This window comes from Stomoxys calcitrans, chromosome 3 (assembly GCF_963082655.1).
Source record: "Stomoxys calcitrans chromosome 3, idStoCalc2.1, whole genome shotgun sequence".
Lineage (NCBI taxonomy): Eukaryota > Metazoa > Arthropoda > Insecta > Diptera > Muscidae > Stomoxys > Stomoxys calcitrans.
Window position 1 is genome coordinate 49,942,698 of NC_081554.1, and position 20,217 is coordinate 49,962,914.

The following is a 20,217-nucleotide window of genomic DNA, read 5'->3' on the forward strand; positions in this document are numbered from 1 at the left end:
GCTTGCGAGACTTAGAACAACCTTACACATTCCAGGATAACTGGAATCTGTGGTATGCCCCCAGCGGCATGTAAGCTAGTTCTTCGAGATCAGGCACGAAGGCCAACGAATGATAGATGATCACAAAAAGGGGGTTGCGACCATTCAACATTATGTGGTTTAATTTAAACTTGAAGAGGTCTACCGTTTCGCTGTCACTGGCCAGATCCGCCATGAGAAGACACTGTCGCAAAATATGCTAAAAGACTGAGGGTTGCAAGTAACGACTTTTGCAGAAGCTGTGATGATGTCGAGGAAAAAGACACTATGGAACATCTGCTGTGTGTGTGTATGCCCAGCAATGGCAGGCGGAAGGAGTTCCACTTCTGATTCTCATATCTTTGAGAACTTGTCTGATTAAGCGGATGTGAACACTCGCAAGTTCTTGGGCTTTTTAAAGCGATCTGGATGGTTCAACGGTAGGAACTATAAAGCATCTTCCTTCTTCTGTTCCTGTGGTATCAAATGCAAATTTGCCCATGAACATTCATTAAGGAACAGAGGCAAACTTCTCATATATCAATGAGTGCTGTCCGATTCAAGTTTAAGTTAATGATAAGGGGCCTTCTTATAATAGCCGAGTCCACAAGATTTTACATTTATCGTTTTTATACCCTCCACCATAGGATGGGGGTATACTGATTTCGTCATTCTATTTGTAACACCTCGAAATATGCGTCTAAGACCCCATAAAGTATATATATTCTTGATCGTAACGACATTTTAAGTCGAACTAGCCATGTCCGTCCGTCTGTCTGTCGAATGCACGCTAACTTTCGAAGGAGTAAAACTAGCCGCTTGAAATTTTGCACAAATACTTCCTTTTAGTGTATTTCGGTTGGAATTGTACAAAGGCTATATCGTTCCACGTTTTGATATAGCTGCCATATAAAACGATCAGGTTAATTTAGCCGATTTAGCTGAAATTTTGCATGAGGTGTTTTGTTATAAATTTCAACAACTGTGCTAAGTATGGTTGGAATCGGTCCTTAACCTGATATAGCTGTCGTATAAACCTGGAGTTTTGAATTCTTGGTCGTCTAGAGTGCGCAATTCTCATCCGATTTAGCTGAAATTTTCCACGCCATGTTTTGTTATAACTCTCAAGAACTGTGCTAAGAATAGTTCAAAACTGGGTTATAACCTGATATAGCTGCCATATAAACCAATCTGGGGTATTGACTTCTTGAGCCACCAGAGGACGCAATTATTATCCGATTTGGCTGAAATTTTGCATGAGGTGTTTTGTTATAACTTTCAACAACTGTACTAATAATGGTTCAAATCGGTCCATAACCTAATATAGCTGCCATATAAACCGATCTTGGATCTTGACTCATTGAGCCTCTAGAGGGCGCAATTCATATCCGATTTGGTTGAAATTTTGCATTTGTTTTGTTATAACTTTCAACAACTATGCTAAGAATGGTTCAAATCGGTCCATAACAAGATATAGCTGCCAAATAAACCGTTCTTTGATCTTGACTCATTGAGCCTCTAGAGGGCGAAATTCTCGTCCGATTTGACTAAAATTTCGCACATAGTGTTTTGATATCACTTCCAACAACTGTGTGAAGTATGGTCCAAATCGGTCCATAACCTGACATAGCTGCCATATAAACCGAACTTGGGTCTTGACTTCTTGAGCTTCTAAAGGGCGCAATTCACATCCAATTTGACTGAAATTTTGCACGTAGTGTTTTGATATCACTTTCAACAACTGTGCTAAGTATGGTTCAAATCGGTCCATAACCTGATATAGCCGTTATATAAACCGATCTTGGCTCTTGATTTCTTGAGCTTTTAGATGGCGCAATTCCTATCCGATTTGGCTGTAATTTTGCACGTAGTGTTTTGGTATCACTTCCAACATTTATGCGAAGTATGGTCCAAATCGGTCCCAACCTGATATAGCTGCCATATAAACCGATATGGGATCTTGGTTTCTTAAGCCTCTATAGAGCGCAATTCTCATACGATTTGGCACAAATTTTGTACAACGGCTTCTACCATGGCCTTCAACATACGTGTGCAATATGGTCCGAATCGATTTATAGCTTATCACAGCTCCCATATAAACCGATCTCCTGATTTTTTTCTTGAACCCCGAATCGGACTATGACTTGATATAGCTTCTCCTTCGTCCATATTCATTATTCTTTGTTTGCCTAAAAAGAGATGCTGCGCAAAGAACTCGACAGATGCGATCCATGGTGGAGGGTATAGAGATTCGGCCCGACAGAACTTAGCACGCTATTACTTGTTTCTGATGTTCTCGCCAGGATGGAGGTCACCGTGGCGCAGAGGTTAACATGCCCCCCTATAACGCTGAACGCCTGGGTTCGAATCCTGGCAAGACCATCAGAAAAAAATAAAATTCTTTTCAGCGGTGGTTTTCCCTTCCTAATGCTGGCAACATTTGTGAGGTACTGTGCCATGTAAAACTTCTCTCCAAAGAGGTGTCGCACTGCGACACGCCATTCGGACTCGGCTATAAAAGGGAGGCCACTTATCATTGAGCTTAAACTTGAATCGGACGGCACTCATTGATAGTTAGAAGTTTGCCCCTGTTCCTTAGTGGAATGTTCATGGGCAACATTTTTTATTTTTTTTTTTTTGCAAATTTGCATTTTTTTTCTCGCCAGGATTCGAACCCAGGTGTTCAGCGTCTTCGCGACTACGATGCCCTCCACAATGAGGTTAGGTCAGGTTTATTACTTAAACATGACCCAACCTAACCATCCTTTAAAAAAAAAATGATTTTTTTCTATTTTTCTCAAACCCACTTATGAAGATGGGTGCAAAACGATATCTTGACTTTAACATTTGTTTTGTTTTGGACAAACCCCATGTTGTTTAGGGTCCCACAAAAATTTCTAAATGTGAATGAGATAATCACAAAACTCCAAGATTTTTTTTTATTCTGCAACATAGACGGCATAGTACCTACCTGTATAATAAAGCCAATACAGTAAATGATGAACACCACAACATCGCTGATGGCTGCCACCCAACTTTTCAAATTGTTGTAGAAAGCCAGAGGAGCGGCTGAGGCAGGTGCCATATGGCCATGGCTTATATGACCATTTCTGGAGCCTTTGTTGTTGTTATTATTATTAACTTCAATCATATTGGTTAGAACTTTTTTTTTAAAACTTTTAACACTTTTTTTAGAAAAACTTTTCTTTTTTTCAATATTTTTTGAAAACACTTTTGCACTTTTATTCTAACAAACGAATATATCACAATTTATCTCCGATTAGGGGCTTTGTTGTTAACGATTTTCTATGATTTCTGTAAATTATTCGCAATGTTGGAAGGTAATTAAATTGTTGTTGGTTTTATTTGGTTGCTGTTAATTGAAAATTTTGTAAGCCGCTGTTTTTTTTCAATTTTTTCTGTGTCAGTTGTAGTAGGAAAATGTGGAAAAAAATGACCGAATGTATTGGAAAAACGGAAAACTGTGTTAATTGTTGTGGGGTTCTTTAGCCAAAAAGCCGCGTTTGCACGTCCGCTCTCTTGAGCGTAGAAAACTTTTGTGAACGTTGAGGCTAAATGCAAAGCCTTCTCGACTCGAATATGAAAAGGCAAAAAAACAAATAAAAATAAATAAAGAAAAAATGCAAAAACAAAACAAAAAGCAAACAGCACAAAATCAAAACATACTGAGAATGTTGGCTGTCCGGCTAAGTTGTTGCGCGTGCGTGCGTGTTTGCCAGCTACCGGCTTATATTGAAAGTGAGTTTGGCTTTTGTGTTTGCTTTGCCGCTGGGATTTGAGGTACAACTAAAGCTTAAGCTTGTGACGTCACTTGCTTCTTGTGAAGCTCAAACACTCAAAGCTCTGCCACTTCAATTTCAATTTCATTTTTGTTTGTTTTGATTTTCATTCCAGTCAAGTTAGCGGGAACATTGGGAAACTGCATTTTCATGTCCACAATGGCCAATTGGAAAATATGTTTGTGTTGTCTTTTTCACTCTAGACCTTCAATTTCTTTGCTGACCACCAAATATGTAGGAGAAAAAAAAAACGTTGTAACCTGCCCAAGCGGGATAGCTTTTCATTTGATATGTGCTTTTTTTGTGTATTTCTCTGCTTCTTCCATTTCGTTTGGCTTGAATTATATGGCCTTAGTTTATTGCCATATTACATGGCTTAATCTACGTTGATGTTGAAAGTGTTTTATTTTTATGTTTTAACAAAAACAAGTAAAAGCGTTCAAAGTTCGGCTGGGCCGAATCTTATATACCCTTCACCATGGATCGCATTTGTCGAGTTCTTTTCCCGGCATCTCTTCTTAGGCAAAACAAGAAGTAAATTAGAGAGATCCATTAATATGGGAGCTGTATCAGGCTATACACCGATTCAGACCATAATAGACACATATGTGTGTCATGAGAGGATCTGTCGTACAAAATTTCATTCTAATCGGATAACAATAGCGCCCTCTAGAGGCTCAAGAAGTCAAGACCCTTGATCGGTTTATATGGCAGCTCTATCAGGTTATGAATCGATTTGAACCATACTTAGCACAGTTGTTGGATATCATAACAAAACAGGTCGAGCAAAATTTCATTCCAATCGGATATGAATTGCGCCCTCTAGAGGCTCAAGAAATCAAGACCCAAGAACGGTTTATATGGCAGCTATATCAGGTTATTGACCGATTTGAACATAATTCGGTACAGTTGTTGGAAGTCAAAGCAAAACACGTCGTGCAATATTTCATTTCAATCGGATAAGAATTGCACCCTCTAGAGGCTCTAGAAGTCAAGACCCAAGATCGGTTTATATGGCAGCTATACCAGGTTATTGACCGATTTGAACCTACTTCGGAACAGTTGTTGGATATCATAACAAAACACGTCGTCCAAAATTTTATTTTAATCTGGTAAGAATTGCGCCCTCTAGAGGCTCAAGAAGTCAAGACCCACGATATGTTTATATGGCAGCTATATGAGGTTATTGACCGATTTGAACCAAACTCGGAACAGTTGTTGGATATCATAACAAAAAACGTCGCGCAAAATTTCATTCCAATCGGATATGAATTGCGCCCTCTAGAGGCTCAAGAAGTAAAGACCCAAGATCGGTTTATATGACAGCTATATCAGGTTATGAATCGATTTGAACTATACTTGACACAGTTGTTGGATATCATAACAAAACACGTCGTGCAAAATTTCATTCCAATCGGATAAAAATTGCGCCCTCTATAGGCTCAAGAAGTCAAGACCCAAGATCGGTTTATATGGCAGCTATATCAGGTTATGAATCGATTTGAACCATACTTGGCACAGTTGTTGGATATCATAACAAAACACGTCGTGCAAAATTTCATTCTAATCGGATAAAAATTGTGCCCTCTAGAGGCCCATGAAATCAAGACCTAAGATCGGTTTATATGGCAGCTATATCAGGCTATACACCGATTCAGACCATAATAGACACATATGTGTGTCATGAGAGGATCTGTCGTACAAAATTTCATTCTAATCGGATAACAATAGCGCCCTCTAGAGGCTCAAGAAGTCAAGACCCAAGATCGGTTTATATGGCAGCTATATCAGGTTATAAACCGATTTGAACCATACTTGGCACAGTTATTGGATATCGTAACAAAACACGTCGTGCAATATTTCATTCCAATCGGATAAGAATTGCGCCCTCTAGAGGCTCAAGAAATCAAGACCCAAGAACGGTTTATATGGCAGCTATATCAGGTTATTGACCGATTTGAACATAATTCGGTACAGTTGTTGGAAGTCAAAGCAAAACACGTCGTGCAAAATTTCATTTCAATCGGATAAGAATTGCACCCTCTAGAGGCTCAAGAAGTCAAGACCCAAGATCGGTTTATATGGCAGCTATATCAGGTTATTGACCGATTTGAACATAATTCGGTACAGTTGTTGGAAGTCACAGCAAAACACGTCGTGCAAAATTTCGTTTTAATCGTATAAGAATTGCGCCCTCTAGAGGCTCAAGAAGACAAGACCCAAGATCGGTTTATATGGCAGCTATATCAGGTTATTAACCGATTTGACCCTAATTCGGCACAGTTGTTGGAAGTCACAGCAAAACACGTCGTGCCACATTTCGTTCTAATCGGATAAGAATTGCGCTCTATAGAGGCTGAAGAAGTCAAGACCCAAGATCGGTTTATATGGCAACTATGTCAAAGCATGGACCGATATAGCCCATTTACAATCGCAACCGACCTACACCAATAAGAAGTATTTGTGCAAAATTTCAAGCTTCTAGCTTTACTCCATCGACAGTTAGACAGACAGACGGACGGACAGACGGACGGACGGACAGACGGACGGACAAACGGACGGACAGACGGTCGGACAGACGGACGGACAGACGGACGGACATGGCTACATCGACATAAAATATCACGACGATCAAGAATATGTATACTTTATGGCGTCTCAGACGAATATTTCGAGTAGTTACAAAGAGAATGACGAAATTAGTATACCCCCATCCTATGGTGGAGGTTACAAAAATCAGAGCTGGCTTAAGATAGGCATTTTAAAACACCTACTGACCCTATTTCAAAGCTAAAAAAGTTTGACGCCATTCAAACTTAAATGGATATGATGCAACATCCAATTAGCATTTAGAATAAAATCTATGATCTTGAGAAAAGTAGAAACCGATTAACCTTAGCCAACCTTGAACTATTTCGACTGCATTTTCAGTTTTTTCTGGGCAAAAAAAGGAAAACAAACTAAAAAAAGAACGAAATAAAAACTAGAATTAATATTTCGTTTTTTCTTTTTATTGAGAAGAAATACTTTTGAATCATTGATCAAAACAAACATAGGTGGTGTCATCAAAAATAGAACGAGGAAGTACATATTAATGCTCCTCCCACGTAATGACCAGTTAGAATCCCATATTTTGTGAAAAAAATTTTTTGTTATGACGGAAAGTTTATTTGAATACAGGTCAAAATACTCTGAAGGTTAATAATAGACAGCACAAAAAATATAAACAGATCGATTTATTTAATTAGAAGTCACATGAATGCGATTTGTTAGACGATGCAAATGCAATTAGAATTCTTAAAATTGTGAGAAAATCCAATAACCAGTTTTAAGGGGAATTACGCGATATTTTGACAACTCGGTGGCCTTTTGGGTTAGAATATACGCTTCTGATGTTCGATACGTTTTTTTATCTCCTTACAAATGCGGGAGACCTTAAACATGTGTAGCTAGTCCTTACAGAGAAGTCGCTCAGGGCACTCCATTCGAAATCTGCAATGAACAGAGGTTTCTTATCCCCATGCCCTTATGATGAGAGAAATCCCCGTTATCCCCAAATGGTATGTTTGAGGGATAATATAAAATTGCAGGTCCTTAAGAGTCAGAGGAGTGGATTATCAGACTCATCTAAACATTTTAGGACAATATAGTATCACATGAGATTAAAACATCAAACCGATGGCTTTGGTGCAGGCACATTCTCCGTCAGAGACAAACAAAGAAATCTGTCAACTGACACAGATAGCATGCTGAGGATATGGAAAGAACATTTTACCAATTGCTAGTGTCCGACGTTGGCGGTGAAGAGGATACCGCAGAACCAATCAATGATGATGGTATAGAATGAAGTCCAAGTAGCAGTGACCCAACTGAAGAACACAAGGCAGCATGAGCCGATGGGTTACCGGCTGAGCTAATAAAGACCGGAGGCGACACCCTGATAAGGCGTATGCATCAGCTCATCTGCTCAATCTGGCTAGAAGAACGCATACACGATGATTGGAACCTCAGCATACTATGTCCCGTACACAAGAAAGGAGACAAGACGAAATGTGCCAACTACAGAGAAATAAATCTCCTCCCCATCGCATACAAGATACTCTCGAGCGTACTCTGAGAAACATTAAAACCTTAAGTCAATGAGATGCTTTGTATAAGACACTGTCTTTTGTATGGGTTTTATCATAATAAAATACAAATACAAATACAATGAGATAATAAAACCCCATCAATGCGGCCTAAGCCCTGGTAAATCCACCCTAGACCAGATATTTACACTGCCCCAAATCCTGGAAAAGACCCGAGAAGGACAAATCAACAACTACCATCTCTTTGTTGACTACAAAGCCGCTTTCGATAGCCCTTTACGTTCAAAGGTATTTCAAGCCATGTCTGAGTTTGGTATCCCTGCAAAATTAATAAGGCTCTGCAGTATTACACTTGCTGACACACGTTCCTCAGTAAGAATTGGAAAGAATCTATCGGGACCATCTAATACCAAAGGAGGTTTCAGACAAGGAGACAGCCTATCGTATAATCTATTTAATTTTCTGCTGAGAAGATTATACGAGATGCAGATGTGAATAGATATGGCACACTAATCGCCTATGCCGACGACATCGACATCATAGGTTGGTCACCACAAGTAACCGACAGTGTATACCGATGCACTTTATCTCAAACTAGTAAAAGCATGCTAAGTTTGGCCAGACCGAATCTTGGGAACCAGATCGGCTACAGTGGTACGAATTCGATATACACATGCAGGGCGAAGTGTTCCAACCCTAAATGATATTAGAGAGAGTAGAAAATGAATTTGATATTCAATTTTGGAGCCATGTGTTTTGGGGTACGCCCTAAAGCACCCCCCCCCAAAAATGAACTTAATTTCTATATGATATGGCCCGATTATGGCAATATGGAGCTCAAATCAACGGTATTTGCGAGTAAAGAACGGTTTTTTTTAAGTCTATTTTCAGAGCAAAGTACCGGTGGCCGCCCCAGCTCCAAAACACCCTCCAAACATTTCATATTTACCGACCATGGCAATATGGGACTCACATTAAATGGATTTGGGACTGCAGCACGAATTTGATATCCATATTTGAGTCGAAATGCTGAGTGCTATCCCTCCCCTAAAAAGCATTTCTCATTACCCTGATTAAAACCACTACATCTCGGAGATTGGTAATGCGATTCGTTCGATTTTTTTTTGCACTCTCACAGTCAAAACAAAAGGTGATTTCTATTGTAGAGGTTGGCTGCCTCGGGGACCGCCCAAAACCCGTCAAATGGATATGCAGACCAATAAGGACAATTTAGAGCTCAAACGAAATATACTTGAGACCAAAAAACGAATTTTGATATCCAATTGAAGAGCCATGTGTTTGGGGAACTGCCCCACCCGAAAACACCTCCCTATTATATAAAAGCTATTTGCTGTTTAAATTGATTTATTTTCGTGAAATTGATATCCATTTTCGGGACAAAATTCTTGGGTAAACAGAATTTATTTACCATGCCATTATGGGGCTCATATAAAATGTATTTGAAAGTAGAGCACTAATCGTATATTTACGTTAAGGGCCAAGAGGCTCTCTAAACCGGAAATATTAACTTATACAATAATATAGGACCCAAAAGAAAGGTATTTGGGAGTGGAGTAATAATTTAACCAGGAACCGAGAAGGGACACACTTCGAAAACATCAATGAAAGCTTTTCGATTCAAGTTTAAACTCAATGATAAGGAACTTTGTTTTATAGCCGAATCCGAATGCGGTGCCGCAAGGCGACATCTCTTAGGGGAGAATTTTTTACATCACCATGCATGGCAAATGTCGCCAGCATTAAGAGGGGATCACCACCGCTTTCAATTTTGTCCGATGTTATCGTCAGGATTTGAACGCAGGCTTCTAGCGTTATAAGCGGACATTGGCTACAGTGGTACGAATTCGATATACACATGCAGGGCGAAGTGTCCCAACCCTAAATGATATTAGAGAGTTAAAGAAAGCGCAGCGGAGCGGGCCCGGTTTGACTAGTAATAAATATAGCCATCACCTATATTTCGGACGAAAATGGGAAGTAAAAATCAGGAGATCGATTTATACACAAGCAATATCAATGCACAGACCAAATAAAACCTAGTCATGAGAAAAATCATTATACAAAATGTAAGCCTATTCGGAAGAAAATTGCGCCTCTATAGGCGCTATAGGTGATATATTGGGTTGCCCAAAAAGTAATTGCGGATTTTTTAAAAGTAAGTAAATGCATTTTTAATAAAGCTTAGAATAAACTTTAATCAAATATACTTTTTTACACTTTTTTTCTAAAGCAAGCTAAAAGTAACAGCTTATAATTGACAGAAGAAAGAATGCAATTACAGAGTCACAAGCCGTTGAAAAAATTTGTCAACGCCGACTATATGAAAAATCCGCAATTACTTTTTGGGCAGACCAATAGTAGTGCCATCGATATTTTGCCAGCTCTAATAGTACCTCACAAATGTTGTCAGCATTAGGAGGGGAAAACCACCGGTGAAAATTTTTTCTGATGGTCTCGCCAGGATTCGAATCCAGGCATTCAGCATCATAGGCGGACATGCTAACCTCTGCGCTACGGCAGTCACCATATAACCTATAACCTGATATAGCTCCCATATAAACCGATCAGGTAATCAGGTAGATGCAGGTAGTGTTTTGTTGTGACTTCCAACAATCATTGTAAATATTTTCCCAATTGGTATATAACCTATTGAAACTGTCATATATGGCGAGCTCCCGCTTATGATTCTACGGCCCTTGGAAGCGTACATTTTTGACTCGTGTACATTTTTAGCTGACCTAAGTCAGAATAAACCTATGTGTGAATATGCTTGTAATACCATATAAGCTAATATCGTCTAATCATCAGCGCATGTCAGGTGGTCAGAAATTAAATCCATAGAAGCTGAAAGAACAAAGTGTACAAATCTGTCTATCTTTACCCTATTAAGATAATCTTATTGGCAGTATGCTAACTCGTCTTCAAGAGATAGTTTATCACCGTCCATTGCTTAATTCTATTTTTAAAGATTTTTTGTTTAACATCCAAACAATTTCGCTTCCGTATTTACAAAACACCTTATGAAACGCCGAAAGATGGAAGAGTAATGATGATATGGATAGGTCTCATATTTAATGAGGGATTTGCGAGTTATTTTCCAAGAAAATTAATCGCCGCACAAATCACCGACATGCAAGATAATTTGGACTCAAAATAATCTTACCTGATGCCAGATTCCCATTTCCGGTTTCATCAGTGTTGAGCTTATAAACTACAAAACCAATAGTTCCGGGGTTCTAACGGTTTCCTGATAAATTTATAAATACTTTCGTTTTGTTTTTTTTCCAAATTTGATTTGGATTCATTTTTAGCAAAAAAAAAAAAAAAACTCCAAACAAAAATTTGACCTATGGATAACATTGAGGTAGGTCAACTGAAAGAATAACTTTTTTTGTTTTGCATATTCAGCCAAACCGAGAAAACAACTTTTTAGCCAAGCAAGCAAGAAAGAACATAAACCATTAATTTAATTTGCTTAGAACCATATATCATGACAGATTTAACCGACGAAGAATGCTCATCATTGTTTTTTATTCCACAAAGAGGAGTGGAATAATGAAACCGGCCAGCCAGTAGTGAGCAGCGCGCCATAGGCGTCGATTTTTGGTATAGGAATTTCGACGTAATTTTTTCTGGTTTTTCTGGTGGCAATTTTCAAGCAATTTCCTTTTCTACCCACATCCCAATCATTGGATGACTACCACCCCTGTGTGCAGCATCACCAGAGAACCGATCATATTCAATCACAACAGTTGCCAGCATTATTTAGCCAAAATAAGAACTATTAACTCATATTTTCCAATTTCTTGGCAGAATTTTTTTTTTGTCTTTTAAAGGTCATCGGAGAACAACAACTCTAGCAGGGAGTCAGCACTCAGCTGGTCAGTCAGTCAGCCATCGAACTAACAAAAGATGTGTCTAGCGATTTTATAGAACGGAGAATATTCTTCGCACTTTGGTTCGGCTTGCGACGGAATAAAAACTTCCTTCCGTTATTTAACAAATTGCGAAATTCTGTTCCATCACACGCTCGCTCTTGCCGGTGTTTTGTCGAAGATTTGAATAAATTATTCACTCATGTGCTTGCTGCCTGCCACCAGTTTTGGGTATTTTAGTACCTTTTTATTTTGCTACTTCTTTCGTTAATTTTAATGAAATATTTAACGTTTTTGTTTTCTTTCTTTAATTTTTTGGTTTTTTTTAGCGATAAACACAAACTATTTCCAGACAAGTCACGTACGTTACTGACATTTGCTGGACATGCGCAGTGGTTGGTGGTGTGTTGTAGGTGACATAAAATGGGCATCATATGTTGCTTCCTGGTATGTTGGATATAATAGACAGCCAACGATGTTTAAGGGGGTGGATTGCTTAAGGGTTGTTTGTGGTTTATCCTGGTTGTACAAAGTAGTACTTTCACAATACAACTGATAACTAGAGTTGTATTGGAAAATTAAAACCCTCAAAAAATTCAAATCAAAACAAGTAAGGAAGGATATAAGTCGGGCCTAGCCGACAAAATATTACCCTATTACACAATCATAACAAATTTCGAGAATATCTGTTCAATATTTTAATAACTACGGCTGTACATTAAGTGTGGGAGCTGTATATTAATCTGAACCGATTTCGATATAATTTAAAAACGTTAGCGGTCGTTTAGGGAGCCCCGGCAATCGAGTTGGTAGCGTTCCTTGGTTACCATTGCAGGGGTCGTGGGTTCGATTCCAGCCAGAAGCCTTGGTCTGTCGCTACTGTGGTATCACAATGGACTTAAAATTGTCTAAGTAAGTCTGTAAAGGACTGCCACTCTTACCTAACCTAACCTAACCTAGCGGTAGTTAGAGTATGATATGTGCCAATTTTCGTGAGTGTTGATTCAAAAACTACCACATTATTGTAATTACAATATATTCAAAATCCAACGAACATACTATATGTACGAGTAATATCTGAATCATAACCGATTTCGACCACATAGTTGACATCACAGAAGAAGGCATTGTGCAAAATTTTGAAAAAATCGCATAGTGGGATAGAACGAAAAAAAAACTTGTAAAAAATATGCCGTGCGAAAACGGGTAGAGATATCTCTTTGATACTGTAGACCCGAATAGATAAAGAAAATGGAGAACGTTCGGAACTACCTACACCTACCCTATACATACAAAAGGGGGGCTATATTTTATTCTGAACCAATTTTGATGGACCTCGGCGGATGTATTCAAATAGGTTATTAAAATTGCTGAATCAAATTTCAAGAAAAGCAAATGTGTTCAAAATGTAATAACTATGGTTGACAAATGACAAAAAATTGCCAAAAAAAAATTGCGACAAACATACAGATGGGAGCAATATCTAAATCTGAACCTATTTCGATCAAACTTTATGGCTATTGTGGAAGTTGCCGAGGAAAGCGTTGCACAAAATTTTGGGAAGATTGGTCAATAAATGCGCTTGCAGTGGATCTAGGAGTGAAAATCAGGCGATATATATATATATATATATATATGAGAGTCATATCTAAATCTGAACCGATTTGAAATTCACCAGTAATATTGAGATTTATAAGAAAATCCTTTCTGCCAAATTTGGAGAGAATCGGTTAACAAATGACCATTTTATTGCTGTATTACTGCAAATCGGACGAACATATATATGGGAGCTATATCCAAATCTGAACCGATTTCTATGAAATTCACCAGTAATGTCGGGAGTCATAAGGAAATCCTTCCTGCCAAATTTCGAGAGAATCGGTTAACAAATGACCTTTTGTTTGCAGTATTACTGCAAATCGGACGAACATATATATGGGAGCTATATCCAAATCTGAACTGATTTCTATGAAATTCACCCGTAATGTCGGGAGTCATAATGAAATCCTTCCTTCCAAATTTCGATAGCATCGGTTAACAAATGGTCATTTTATTGCATTATTACTGCAAATCGGACGAACATATATATGGGAGCTATATCCAAATCTAAACCGATTTTTATGAAATTCACCTGTAATGTCATGAGACATAAGAATATCCTTCCTGGCTTCCTATATATGGGAGCTATATCCAAATCTGAACCGATTTCTATAAAATTCACCAGTAATGTTGAGAGTCATAAGAAAAATTTTCCTGCAAAAACGTTGAGATAATCGGTTAACAAATGACGATTTTATTGCTGTATTTCTGCAAATCGGACGAACATATATATGGCAGCTATATCCAAATCTGAACCGATTTTTTCCAATTTCAGTAGGCTTCGTCTCTAGGCCGAAAAACATTCCCATACCAAATTTGAAGGCGATCAGATGAAAATTGCGACCTGTAGTTTGTACACAAATTAACATGGACAGACGGACATAGCTAAATCGAATCAGAAAGTGATTCTGAGTCGATCGGTATACTTATCAATGGGTCTATCTCTTCCTTTTGGGTGTTACAAACAAATGAACTAAGTTATAATACCCTGTGCCATAGTAGTGATGTAGGGTAGAAAAAAGTTAAAACGCATTAAGTTCGGCCGGGCCGAACTTTGGAGACCCACCACCTTGGGTACCACCACCACCGATGCTCGACTCTAGCCGCCCCTAACCTGGCAACAGACGCTGATGTTGGCCATGGGTTATTTTAAGGTGCCAATAACTCTCCATGTCATCTCGAGTATCATTGGCTCTCAGTATTTAATTAAAAGCCAGTGCCACCAGACTCCTCACTGAGACTCTCCTCTCGAAAATCGCTGACTGGCCGCATTTGCAGCTACTCCACAAACAAAACGGAGCTTTCCACCATCCGCTACCTGTGGACGGTCTATATGATAGCTATATCTAAATACATTCCGATATTTACTTTATTTGGGTCAGATAGCGGGAGGCTTAGAACAACTCACTGATTCGAATTTCAGAGAAATCGGTTAAAAAATAAAGCTTTTATGGGCTTCAGACCCTTTATCGGGAGATCGGTCTGTATGACAGTTATATCCAAATATAGTCCAATCTGAAACATATCTGGGTCCTATGTTGGGAAGTTTAAATAACCCACTGTTTCAAATTTCAGCGAAATCAGGTTATAAGTAAAGCTTTTATGGGTTTCAGACCCTTTATCGGCAGATCGGTGTATATGACAGTTATATCTAAATATAGTCTGATTTGAACCATATTTGGGTCCTATGTTGGGAAGTCTAAAACTGCTGACTGTTTCAAATTGCAGCGTAATCGGTTAAAATATATAAAGCTCTTATGGGCTTCAGACCCTTTATCGGCAGATCGGTCTATATGACAGCTATATCTAAATATAGTCGGATTTGATCCATATTTAGGTCAGATATCGGTAGGCTTAGAATAACCCACGGTTTCAAATTTCAGCGAAATCGGGTAATAAATAAAGCTTTTATGGGCTTCAGACCCTTTATCGGCGGATCGGTATATATGGCAGCTATATATTAATATAGTCCGACCCGAACCATATTCGGGTCAGATGTCGGGAAGTCTTAAACTAGTCAATATTTAAAATATCAGCGAAATCGGATAAAAAATAAAGCATTTATGGGCATTAGATCCTTTATCGGCAGATCGGTCTATATAGCAGCTATATCCAAATATGGTCCAAATTGTCCGTTCACGAATTTAACCAGCGTGTATCAATATCTCAATTTTTGAAGGCTGTAGAGTGATTACAATAGAAGGACGGATGGCCACACGGACATCGTTAAATCATCTTAGAATTTTACGACTATCCGAAATATATATAACTTGTAGGGTCGGAAATTGCTATTTCGATCAATTTCCTATGGTGGTCTGTTAAACAACGTAAATTGTTGCCAGATTCCTTGGTGGTGTATACCCAAGATTCCGCCCGGCTAAACTTAGCACTGTTTTACTGTTTATACCCTACACCACTACTGTGGTACAGGGGATCATAACATAGTATATTTGTTTATAACACCCAAAAGGAAGAGAGATAGACCCATTGATAAGTTTACCGATCGACTCAGAATCACTTTCTGATTCGATTTAGCTATGTCCGTCTGTCCATGTTAATTTGTGTACAAACTACAGGTCGCAGTTTTCATCCAATCGTCTTGAATTTTGATACAGGCATGTTTTTCGGCCTAGATATGAAGCCTATTGAAATTGGAAAAAATCGGTTCAGATTTGGATATAGCTCCCATATATATGTTCGTCCGATTTGCAGTAATAACGCAATAAAAAGGTCATTTGTTAACCGATTCTCTAGAAATTTAGCAGGAAGGATTTTCTTATGACTCTCGGCACTATCGATGAATTTAAAAGAAATCGGTTCAGATTTAGATATAGCTCTCATGTATATATACGGTAGATTTTCAACCGTAGAGCCATTGCAAGTGCATTTATTGGCCAATCCTCCCAAAATTTTGTACAACGCCTTATTTGACGACTACTACAATATCTGAGAAGCTTGCTTAAAATCGGTTCAGATTTAGATATAGCTCCCATATATATGTTCGTCAGATTTTGGCTGATTTGCAATAGTGTTGTCATTTGTCATCCTCAGTTATTAAAGTTTGAACATATGCTCGATATGTGATACGGATTGTTTAATAACCCATCTGAAAACATCCGCCGAGGTCCATCAAAATTGGTTTAGAATTGGATATAGCCCCACATTATACTTATATGGCAGGTTTAGGGTATTATACAGTCGGCACCGCCCGACTTTTGCCCTTCCTTACTGGTTTTTATTTATTTATTTTATTATATAGGTCCGGACTACGTAATGGACTGGACTGGCACTGGACTACGTAATGGATTTTCCAGTTCTTGTACCCCATGTTATTATTAACAATCCCATTAAGGATGAATATTTCGATGTGTTACTAACGCCATGACTAAATTAGTATACCCCCATCATATTCTGGAGGGTATACAATTAGGTTTTCACAATGGGCAGTTCTGCTTCTGTCATTAATGCACTATTTGATTTTGATAAAGAAACCTGTTTTTATAGGCCCCCTAAAAGTTCAACGACTCCTGGATACCATTCTTTCTTTCTCTCCAAATTAATTTAATAGAAACGTATATTTCTACTTTCCATAAATCTATAGAAGAATATGCAAATCATGGCGAGAATTTATTCATATATGTATGTGTATAACCCCGCGCATATTCATTGAGGCAACATGCAGCCAAATAGAATATTAAAGCATTTTTATGGCCATAACGAACATTTGACTACCCCTTTATGGCAACTTATGGCATGAATACCTCTGGCTTATGTACATTTATAATGGATTTTTAGCATTGACCCTGAGCATAAAGTTATGGCTGCGGCCATAGAATATCTTTTCTAGAATAACTGTCGGCAAGTAAGTCCGTATCTATTATGAAATACTGAATTATTGTTTAGGCGGGCCAAGATGATTCTCCACAGTGAAGACTCACTTTCGAAAATCGTTGCGTTTGTTAGTGCTAGTCGTTGTGTCTAATAAATTTTCATATGTTAATTGAATTTTAAATTGCAATGATTTACTATATTTTTTATGCAAAATTCTTTGGGCAAGAATATTAAGAGCTCTCTGCAGCAAAGTTAGAAGTGGACAAATCATAATCTTATGATGCAGGCAAAATGTCAAAAAATTAAAAAAAAAAGAATTGAGAAGCTAAAATGTCTTTGATATGTATTGCTGTTTTCAAGCATTCTAAAACGTGCTCTAAACAGTAGCGAAAGCAAAAGACTAGCGAAATTGCATCTATTATTGGGTTGCCCAAAAAGTAATTGCGGATTTTTTAAAAGAAAGTAAATGCATTTTGAATAAAACTTAGAATGAACTTTAACCAAATATACTTTTTTTATACTTTTTTCTAAAGCAAGCTAAAAGTAACAGCTGATAACTGACAGAAGAAAGAATGCAATTACAGAGTCACAAGCTGTAAAAAAATTTGTCAAAGCCGACTATATGAAAAATCCGCAATTACTTTTTGGGCAACCCAATATATTGTATAAAACCCAATGTGAGTTTGTTTGTTTCGAAAAGACTCGATACGGCTAAACCGAATATTTATAGGCTATAAAATTTTTTGATATCGGAAGGGGGAGGACCCCTCCATTACCCCAAAAGCCCCACCCAAAAATTAAAGTAGGCCGATCGGGGCAGTATGTGACTCAAATGAAAGGTTCTCAGGAGTACAGTACTATTGTAACTTGATAGTAACCAGTAAGGAAAGGCAAAAGTCGGGCGGTGCGGACTTTATAATACCCTACATCTACCCTATAGGTAAAAAGTGGGAGCTATATAAAATTCTGATCCAATTTTGATGGCGGATGTTTTCAGATGGGTTATTAAAATCCGAGTTACATCTAAATCTGACCCGATTTCAGCCAAACCTTTGTAGATATTGTGGTGGTCGTCGAGGAAAGCGTTGTGCACAATTTTGGCAAGATTGGTCCATAAATGCGCTTGCAGTTGTTCTAGGAATGAAAAATCGGTCGATATACATATATGGCGGGTATATCTAAATCTGAACCGATTTCTATGAAATTCAAGGGTAATATTAGGAGTCAGAAGAATATTCTTTCTGCCAAATTACGGGAGAATCGATTAACAAATGAGCATTTTGTTGCAATATTTCTCAAATTCGGACGAACATATACATGGGAACTATATTTAAATCTGAACCGATTTCGACCGAAATTTATAGATATTGTGGAAGTCGTCGAGAAAAGCATTGAACAAAATTTTTGGGAAGATTGGTCAATAAATGCGTTTGCAGTGGCTCCAGGAGTGAAAATCGGGCGATATATATATATGTGAGAGCTATATCTAAATCTGGACCGATTTCTATAAAATTCATCAGTAATATCGAAAATCAAGAGAAAATCCATCCTACCAAATTTCAAGAGAATCGGACAACAAATTACCATTTTATTGCATTACTGCCGCAAATCAGACGGACATATGTGTTGGAGCTATATCCAAATCTGATCCGATATCTATCAAATTCATCAGTAACGTCGATAGTCGTAAAAAATACTTTCTTCCAAATTACGAGAGAATCGGTTAACAAATTCATCAGTAACGTCGATAGTCGTAAGAAAATACTTTCTTCCAAATTACGAGAGAATCGGTTAACAAATGGCCATTTTATTGCATTATTACTGCAAATCAGACGAACATATGTGTGGGAGCTATATCCAAATCTGAACCAATTTTTTCCAATTTCAATAAGCTTCGTCTCTAGGCCGTACCAAACTTGAAGATGATCGAATGAGAATTGCGACCTGTAGTTTAGACGGACATAGCTAAATCGAATCAGAAAGTGATTCTGAGTTGATCGGTATACTTATCAATGGGTCTATCTCTCTTCCTTTTGGGCGTTACAAACAAATGCACTAATTTATTATACCCTGTACCACGGTCGTGGTGTAGGGTATAAAAATTGGGTTCAGATACCTGGGGGCCGCTCCGACCCCAAAACACCACCATATAGGCATATTGGACGATAAAGACAATATAGGACTCAAATGAAACGTGCTAGGGAATAGATTACGAATATGGTCTAGAAGGAGAAATAGGCCATAAAATTTGTGTATATCGTAAGGGGGCTGTCCCTCCAATTTGACCCAAAAGTCCAATTCAAATAAAAGTGGACCGATCGTGACAATATGGGACTCAAATGAAAGGTATTTGGAAGTAGAGTATTAATTTGATAATAAACACTGGGTTCAGGTACCTAGGCGGCCGCCCCGACCCTAAGTCCCCTCAAATAGGCCTATTGGACGATAATGACAACATAGGACTCAAATGAAAGGTATTAGGGAGAAGATTACGGAATGAGAAATAGGCTTTATAATTTGTTGATATTGGGAGGGGAAGTCATGACAGTATGGACTACAAAAATCCCTCCCCAAATGCGAATATTTGCCAATTATGGCTATCAACGGTTTAGATGTTGAGCAATCAGAAGCTCTTGATGTTCTGGGCATGAAAATACAAAATGATGTCCCTTGGGCTAAATATGTATTTGAAGTGTCGAAAGAAGCTTTCAAGTGCTTAGGCCTCCTTGAACGGTGTAAGATTTACTTCACTCCTTCTGATCTTCTTAACAACCATACCACATTCATAAGGCCGAAAATGGAGTGCAACTCACATGTATGGGGTGGAGCTTCAAAATCATCCCTTGAGCTACTGCACCGTGTACAAAGCAGATCGATGGTGTTGATTGGGGACAGTAGGGTATTCAACTCTTTTGTCTCCCTTGAACATCATCGCAATGTGGGTTGTTTGGACGCTGTTCTATCGGTATGGAAGGATGTTTGTCA

The 20,217-nt window shown here is 38.3% G+C and overlaps 1 protein-coding gene across 3 annotated transcripts in view; it reads right to left on the reverse strand.

Moving 5' to 3' along the window:
- LOC106081217 (estradiol 17-beta-dehydrogenase 11) overlaps window positions 1-12,157 on the reverse strand; it is a 111,891-nt gene extending 99,734 nt beyond the window's left edge. Inside the window, exons 1-2 of one of the 3 annotated variants that reach the window (XM_059364922.1) lie at window positions 12,046-12,157; window positions 2,990-3,333 (exon numbers count right to left, since the gene is read on the reverse strand). In XM_059364922.1, coding sequence (XP_059220905.1) covers window positions 2,990-3,169 — 180 coding nt within the window. In that variant the 5' untranslated portion in view covers window positions 3,170-3,333; window positions 12,046-12,157. Of the gene's footprint in view, window positions 1-2,989; window positions 3,612-12,045 lie in introns of all 3 variants that reach the window. The other 2 variants (XM_059364921.1, XM_013243034.2) reach the window with 2 other exon arrangements.
- Between the last annotated feature and the right edge of the window lie 8,060 nt (window positions 12,158-20,217).